Source organism: Choristoneura fumiferana, unplaced genomic scaffold (genome assembly GCF_025370935.1).
Source record: "Choristoneura fumiferana unplaced genomic scaffold, NRCan_CFum_1 Sck3bRy_130;HRSCAF=317_pilon, whole genome shotgun sequence".
NCBI lineage: Eukaryota > Metazoa > Arthropoda > Insecta > Lepidoptera > Tortricidae > Choristoneura > Choristoneura fumiferana.
The window spans coordinates 8,624-17,441 of record NW_027412812.1 but is presented as its reverse complement, the minus strand read 5'-3'; the positions used below and the strand labels follow the sequence as shown (position 1 = coordinate 17,441).

The window sequence follows — 8,818 nt, the reverse complement described above, 5'->3', positions numbered from 1 at the left end:
AACTGAACTGCATCGCTATTTTCTTACCACGACGTTACTTTGAATTCATTCAAGCCGGCATTGCAAAAGCGACAGCATACAGACATTTCATTACTCACTTTCAAGCGGTTTTTCTACCATGACGCTTAACTGAGTGGGAATTGAATGCGCTTCAGTGTCAAATTAGAGAATTCAGTATAAGTTCTCATTTCTGCAATTTCTTTTGGATCGCTTTTTTTCAACTATGAATTTTCAAAGAAGTTTAAACTTTTATTCAAGTTTTATAACATTGTGCTTCTGTAACTCCTCATTAATAAACTAGCTTTTCAGTAAAGAAAAGAGACTCGTAGATAGTGACAGCGTAAACATTTTATTATGTAATCAACACAACGGTTGCTATGAACACGGAATGACCATAGTTATGGATTATCCAAAATAAAGAGGTTTTAGTATACAATATTTGGTTTTTGCATATACCGGTATCCCTTCGCGACTTAGGTCTTCAGTTTCGGACCAGAAACAACTATCGGTCTTTTATTCACTTATAAACCATTGAGACTCAGCTCTATTTGAGAAATAAACGTCGTGGCGGTACAATTTATACGATTCAGTAAAATGCCCAATTTCAACTGCTCTCGTTTGAAAGTTTAATTAAAGATCAATACAAGATACCTGGATGGAAAATTGCTTAGAACTATTTCCGTTATTGTGAAAATTTCGTTACTTTATTATTTGTTGTATTATTTTGTTGTTTTCCCTAAAGCTATGAAAATAAAGCCCCAAAAGTGACAAACATTTTCATTTCGCGTCTACACAAGGTTATATCGACAAATTTGTATCAACACATGTTGATATGAGTAAATATGACGGATATGAGTGAAAGAGACTTAATTTTGCTTCATGACATACCTTTTTTAAAGTCTTTGCATCCTTATAAATAAAGCTGCCAGGTTCATTGAAATGGCAAGCATTTCTGACCATGAGCAGCAGATCCTTTTCTAATTCGTTCAGGTTAGCATACTCCCGCCTTGGATCTTCTGGGCTATGGTCTTGAGGTCTATGGGGAGTCTATTACACCATAATAGTCAGGGTATCGGCGTTTGGAGGGGAGAAACTGGAAGGCTGTGTAGAGAGGGCGCCCCTCAGAGTTTGCAGACATTACCTGTGGTAAAAATGTTGGATTTTGTTTTATTTTATTATTAAGATTAAAGTTTGGGATAAAACTGAATCAGTATAAATATAGCCTAGATAAGCTCAATAAGTTGTGCAACATTGTTAATTTCTACCACATCTTTTTTGTTGAAATTATCTTTAGAAATTGTGACTATAGGCTTATGGATTTTATTAGGGACCTAAATTTGATAAAATATCTCATCTAATGATGCCTCACAAATCAAGATACATTACTATTGTTCTACTGTCTTTATTATTTTGTTTGTACATAACTTTAAAAGTAAAATTATACATAAGATTCAGTGAAAAATTCTTATCTTTGATTGTTCATGGTCATACAGCCTGCAACAGACCAATAAGTCCATTACTGGTTAATTGTTCATACAAATAAAAATTAGTTGACATTCCCAAGAAACACAGCAAAACTTACAGCACTGAATAGTTCTTCAAACACATTGTCCTCTTCATTGTTAGTGGAGGTCTCAGATAAGTCCTCAGCCACATCGGACCTTCGGGAGAGCGAGCCCGTGCGAGATACTCGTGGAGGTTTCACTTCTTCACCTGAAAGTTACACAGCTTGGTTATTTATTTTATTTTCACATGTTTTTAGGTATAACAAGTTTATACAATGAATCGTAAAGAGTGTAACTAAAATCTTCCTGACAAGGTGTGTGAATTTACAATAAAAAATAAAAAAAATTGAAAATTTGGTTGATTTGTGTTCTTACAGTGTGGAGGTGAAGGAACTGCATGAAGACGCATATATTGCATAAACTTAGCTATCATAAGGTTGCAGGTGAGCAAAGAAATTCTTTTAGTTCATTAAAATTCCTCACCATTCTCTAAAGCCTGCTTTGTATGCGTGTACAGTTTCCACAGTTCAATGGCATCCTTGTACTCAGAAGAATCAGGCTTGTAAAAAGCTTTGGCATTGTTAACCAGCAGCTCAATGTCAGCTGATAGCTCATCCAGGTCCTCGTAAGAGTCCATCTTGAGTTTCTGCTGCACCTGCACATATATTACAAAATATTTCTTGCAAGTTGTTCAAGCATGATTATTATGCTGGAATTTTGAAAAGAAAATGTGTAAGAAATCATTTTTTTTAATCTTTTCTCTTTTAGAGAAACAATTACAATTAACAATTCAGTAATTGATAACTTTTCACTTATAACAGTTTAAACAGGCAGATGAACATAAAAATGATGCTGAAAACTCATAAACCAAAAAACTTTATTTACAATAACTTTTTTTACTGGTGAAAAATCACATCAACGCTTGAAAGGAGAAAATTGACTAAGCAACATTTTTTAAGGTAGTGAGTTATATACATATTTTGAATCAGTAAAATTTACTATCAAACAAAAACATCAAATATTGAGTTCTCCATCCATACCCTCAATAAGTCAATAGGCTGCGATACTACTTCATAATACTGTGGCTCTTGGCGCCTCTTCGGAGCTCTAATGAATGAGTCGCAAAGCAATGTACCATCTTCCTTTTTGAAGGACCTGATTGTGTCATACAACTGTTGACACTTTTCACTCTGCAAATAAGAAAATATATTTATTTGATTCAAAACTTAACTTAATTAACACCAAGTATTTTTTGTATAATGACATGTTGCTCTCGTTTCTGAACAAATTCATTTATCGCAATCCCACAGGAACTATGCATTTTCCAGATTAAGGACTACACTGTGTCTTTCCCAGGGTCTTAAACTGTGTCTGTAGCAAGTTTCATCCAAATTGTTTCAGCTGTTACAGCATGAAGGAGTAATAGAAAGAGAGTTACTTTTGCATTGATGTTATTGTTATTAGGAAGGATAGTGCAGATATACGGTAAATGAATATTAAGCTCCCTGCTGGCTGCTGGGTCAGATTTACGTCAACGACATAAATAAGATTTATAAAAATGCCGCGCGCGCGGCAAAAAATGTATCCCTGCGTTGACTTACAGGATCTAGCTTTTCTTTTACGGGCAGATGGTGGAGGCCCTGGAGTGTGCTCCACTCCATCGTCGCTATCGTCGCCGTCAGCCCCGCGGCTGGCTACCGACGAGGCACGACGTCTTTTACTCATTTTCAATCTATACCAGGCTAAACCAAAATCCACCGCAGCGAGCTAGACAACACTGATTTTAAGCAATTGTAGGGTGATTAAAACATGTGGTTACATTGTTTAAGAATGTCTAGGATGTAAACTACAAAATATTGGAATACTGTTAAATTCATTAAGTTATATGAGATGAAATAAAGATAAATAATTTAGCTTGCACTCGATCCACAACAAGCGTCGTCCGTCCATTGAGATATGCTCCATTTTACGCATTTGAATTTGCAGTAGCTTGACAGTCAAAAACTACTTATCATAATGTTATTATTCTTTAATTATTAAGAGGCACCCTCAATGATAGAAGCCACATTTTCTGACTGGATTTTTACGAAAATTCCTAAAAAAGTTTTAAAGGACCTAAATGAAAATTATTGTATATTATTAATTGATAAAATGACTGTCTTTTGAAGTGAGAACGGAACACATCATAAATTATAATTGCCACTTGAAAAAAAAATGTGATCACAGAAGGATGACAAGCAAATGTGAGTTCCAAATTAATTTATTTTTTATATTTACTTTCACTAAATCAAACATACTTACAGTAAAACTATTTTTTGTCTGTTCAATAGTTACATTAATACTTTAAAAATAACATTTCTATTTTTAAATCATCAATTAACAAAACTATAGCAACACTGTTTCGTGCCACTCCCTCCCGCCAAAAAGTATATGGACTACCTTCAAATATCTCTGAATATTTTTGTAACTTACCTGAACCAATCGTTCTTATAAAACCGTCCCGACATTCAACGGTTGCTGTTTTTTTTTTTAGTTTTTGTGATATTATATCTAAATCGCCATCATGAACAGGTTTTTCAAGAACTTTATTCTGTACGGAGACATTGATTTCTGTTGCGTTCTGTGCAACGAGGCGTTTGACACTCTGGACAGTGCAGAGAAGCATATTCGCTGGGAGCAGCACAGGAAGCTCCTCAGAAGCCAGGTTAAAATGACTAAGTTCAAAAAGGACTCTATTTACAAGGTGCGTACAAATAAAAATTTAACCAAACCCCTCCTACTCGTAGTTAGTAGTAACGTATCCGTACAAACAATCAAACAAATCACATAATTTAATTAAGTACTACCTAATAGGTAGGTACTTAGGTATTTACGTGGTACCTTAGAGCAACGCTTATGTAATTTGTGAATTAGCAAATAAACGTTTCTATTCTATTCTATTCAACGCGGGCTTCCTATGGAATTCCGATAGGAAGCCCGCGTTGCTCTAAGCGTGGTACGTAACGTTTAGGTAGGTATATTCAAAAAGTTACTTATTTATTGCCCTATATCAGCTCTATTTATATATATTTACATTTAGATACAAGAGGGGCTTTAGTTAGGTAGGTACCTATCATTGCCTATTTTAAAATCGATTATATATTACAGATTGACGACATCTACTACTGCGAGGACTGCAACCGCGTTTTGACCTCGATTGCTGAAATAAAACAACACATTGAAGACGCAAAACATATCCAAAACAAAGCTAACCAGTAGTCGAACTACCGAAAACCATATGCCAGAGGGACCCCGAAACTCGTCATCAATACTTACTTCAGCCTCTGCTAAACTAACCAAGTATGTATGTATAATGTTAAATGTTTAAAATAGTTGAATGTGTTTTTCGATAAGGTTGGACCCATAGCATAAACTTTGCATTACAGTGACTGCAACACGCTGGGCTATACACTCAAAATCGAAGTTTGTACGGCCGAGCTGACGCTTATATTATAATACGAGAGTGAGAGGGACGGTACGATACAACTTTTTCGTATAGCCCTGGGCCACATGTACATGCGGCGTCATCAAGTAAAAGGCGGGCGGCCGATGGCCACGGTCGCGCATGCACGTTACGCGTCGTGAAGTACAAGCCACAGGGCGGTACGCCATACAAAATACGCGTCTTGAATCTACATAGGCACGACGACGTTGTACACTCAATGTGTCTAAGACACACAGAGCGACTTTCGCAAAACCCTAGTACTATAGGGTATGTGGTATGGCTTAGATGTGTAAATAAATGTAATCGTTAATCATTATTTTTTTTAAACTACTTAAAATGTGCTGTCTATGTATTAGCATATATTTTAAATTACAATAAATATATGATTGTCACGATGCACATAGGCGATCGCTGACATCTTAGTTAGCTCAGTGTAAGCTAGATGGCGCTTTCCTCAATAAGGGATCTCTGAGCAGAATGGCGGACGAACTCTAGAGGTCGCCACCGTAGTTTTCTCTTGACTCATTTATTTACGTAATAATATGTATTTAATATTTATTTATTATTTACTTATTTATTTTATAAAAGTAGGCATTTTATTACACTCATTTACTACACGAGTTTGTACGACTAAATATATCTATAACCAACTCACCCTTGACCGTTTTTGTCGGCCAAGGGGGGTGCTGTCGATCAGCTGTGACCGGGGGAATTCTAACTGTAATATTCTCGCCCTTAAAAGCTGAAGCACAGCTGTAAAACACACATTCAACAGCTCACACTACACTAAACAGCTCTCTCGAAAGCTCCATACGCCCAGACTTGGTAAGTTCTCCGATATTTAACTCTTGTGTTTTTCTGTGTATTTTATTAGAATTATTTTCTTTATAATTTAACTTTGTGTAATTGAACTGAAGGCTTCCCCTGGCCAGGGAATCTTTTATTTCAAACATTTCTTATACTTAATATTTTAACACTTGTTAATTTCTCTCATCCGTTGTTATAAACTCAGAACCTATGTTAATGCTTATTACTTTTATGCAACGGATGCTTACCGGTGTTAAAATAAATTCAAACTCAGCTAAGTAACGTTTAATTTCAAATGTAATCTTCTAACGGTTATTTAGTGAACTGTTGTATTTCAAATTTTAACGGTCACTTAGGCTATTTATTTTTACCTTTTGTTTTTTTAAATAATTATATAAAACTAGAATCACTTTCCTTTGCCTGCCTGTAACTCCGTATGATTGTCTTGCCACTCACTGCAATTCAGCTCACCCTAAGAGTTGGTGCATCGCTGCAGAGGAGTGACTGGCAAACAATCTAGCACTGGACCACAACTGACACCACCTAATTTACAGGGCACCTCCGTACGGCTTCAACTTCCAAACCTTTGTACGGCTTACAAACCTTTGTACGGCTTACAAACCTTCGTACGGCTTACAAGCTCCGTACGGCTACAGCTTTCTCCGCTCTGCACGGCTACAACTTTCAAAGCTCCGTTCGGCTACAGCTCTCACGGCTCAGGCGGCTCCTTTACGCCCTAACCTGACACTAAGCCCTGACGGCCTTAACTTCCGGAGTACTGCACATCCTTCCTGGCTCGTCCAAGACCCTGATCGTTCCGGCGTGGAACACTTGTCCAGGCTGCTCGTCCTGCCGCCCTAAGGCCCCTTTTGACCTCGGCACCGACGACCACTCAGCTGGACCAGGCCCCCCTGCTGTGGCCAGCCTCTTCGCTCCGGGTTCTTCTCTCCGACTCCAGGGAAGTGTAGGCCAGGGAGACCGAATAATCAGAACCACCTCTCAATAAAATCGCTTGAACTTACTACCTGAGATTCTCGTAATACTTTTACTTTTAATTTTGTCAAACTAGGCCTGTTATTTTTTGTGTTCAATTTTTAATTAAAAAATTGTTAAAAAGTCTTATTGTTTTACTCAAAGAATAACTTACTAGGCCTCCTTTAAGGTCAAACCTCCCCTCAAGAGGTCTGCCCTTGACAGTGGCGCCCGTGGGTTTTTTTTTTGAGAGGTTCTGATTGTTACGTTTTTCTTGCCTAGAATTGCAGTGATTGTGCAAAAATTTATTGTGTATCTTGTGTGTTCTGTGTATCTCGCAGTAAGTACCCTGTTTTTCTCGCCCCTGTATGGTGGTCGGGGCTTAGAATAACGCCATTCCCCGTCTAGGAATTCGTAAGAGGCGAATAATAGGCATAACCAGTGTTTCAGTTACCGAGATCCCTTAAGTGGTTCATTTAATAGTTCTTTTTTTTCTTTTAATAACTCTAATTTTAAAACCGCTTTACCGTTATCTTTAAATTCAAATACTCTGCCGACCTTTGACCACTTTCTCGTCAACGGCCTATTTGAATTTCAACTGTCACTTGCCACAGTTGAAACGGACGGCGTTTTAAAATTCAAATCTCAACGACAATTTCAATCTATACCCTAAAGTTAACTAAATATTGTTGCATTAACTAAATTCAAATACGTTAACGGTTCAATTCAAATTCTACCTACTAATTTTCATCAAGTTAAATTTAAACCGTAACTGACGCCAATTATACTTTCACTAATATTGTTCACCGCTGCTTCAAGTGAAACAGTTATTTTAAATTTAGTGACTGCCAACCACTGAATTTGAAATTCTAACGATTCAAATCATTTTTAAATAACGTATTTGAAATACCTACAATTTTATAGAAAAGCAACGATATTTCTATATTTTTAAAATATCTGAACCACTATTTAGATCTTTCATCAAAATCAGTTTATCATTATCTCGGTAAACACACTGACATTTTTTTTTTTCCAAATTTACTATTAAATTAACTTCAACGCGGTCTCTTAATTAAATTTTACATTCGATCATTACTGGGAGATACACAACACTTATTATTTCTTGTGTCCTACTACTTAATTTTCTTAGCACTGTAACATACGGAGAGTTAAATTTAGGTACTGTGTGTCGAAGAAATACCACATCTGGCATACAACTACACAAACCACCATCACAACTCACAACATTCATATCATACTACTCGAGTGCTTGCTAAAAATCAACTGGTCGCAGAGTTAATAAAACCAGTTATCTCTTATTTCTTATATATTATGCGTGTGCTCTCTATTTTCGACCGTCTGTTCCCTGCTTAGAGATCATTATACTTCGATCGCGAACAGACAGGTTAACGCTTTTTATAAAATAGATTAGGGTACTCTTATATTTAACTGCGGTATTTCGTAACTATGCTCTGCCATAGAATTACTTACCGTTCCCTCAAGCGCAGGTAGTAACCGCGCAAGCTAAATAAATGATAAACAACCTAATTACTTGCCTAGCAAGGTTGTTTACCTACATTTAAATGCACCTAGAACAGCAGCCACACGCATCGCTTTCCACTCAGCCATGTTTAACTCCGGCTCATGCGCAAGCATGTTATTTTTTAAAACCTCTTATCTCACTTCTTATTACGTACCTAGACGCCCAATTCTATTTATTTATACTTAAATTAACTTATTAGCGCTGCGCATCCGCGCGCAGACAAATCTTAGTCTCATCTCTTTTTTATTAACTTCTTTTAATCTGATAACTCGCGTGCTTAACACTTGAAATATTGTACTTAATACTTCGTTAGGCCCTCTCGCGGTCAATCTATAATCGCAATAACATTAATTAATCTGTCCTAAGCCCTTACCCGAGAACTTGCAACTCGTTAAAAAGTATTTTAATATTTTGGATTACGGAATCGTGCGGTTGGTAACACGTTAAATATGCCCTTAACCTCTGTAATTCAAAGCTCTAATGATTGGGACGGATGGTAATTCCAAT

At 36.7% G+C, this 8,818-nt stretch overlaps 1 protein-coding gene and 1 long non-coding RNA gene across 2 annotated transcripts; one reads left to right on the top strand and one right to left on the bottom strand.

Annotated features, from left to right (window-relative positions):
• Positions 1 to 888: 888 nt before the first annotated feature.
• On the bottom strand, positions 889 to 3,166 carry LOC141445006 (protein polybromo-1-like; the record flags this gene model as incomplete). The annotated part of the gene is given in 7 exon segments (XM_074110784.1): positions 889 to 1,004; positions 1,007 to 1,045; positions 1,048 to 1,141; positions 1,583 to 1,713; positions 1,989 to 2,160; positions 2,546 to 2,695; positions 3,107 to 3,166. Coding segments are annotated over 7 exon segments (762 nt in total), but the record flags the coding sequence as incomplete, so codon positions are not given.
• A 2,214-nt stretch (positions 3,167 to 5,380) lies between these two features.
• Positions 5,381 to 7,926, top strand: LOC141445005 (uncharacterized). Its single transcript, XR_012453263.1, has 2 exons — positions 5,381 to 5,814; positions 6,351 to 7,926. It is a non-coding gene; the product is annotated as an uncharacterized lncRNA (long non-coding RNA).
• The last annotated feature ends 892 nt before the right edge of the window (positions 7,927 to 8,818 follow it).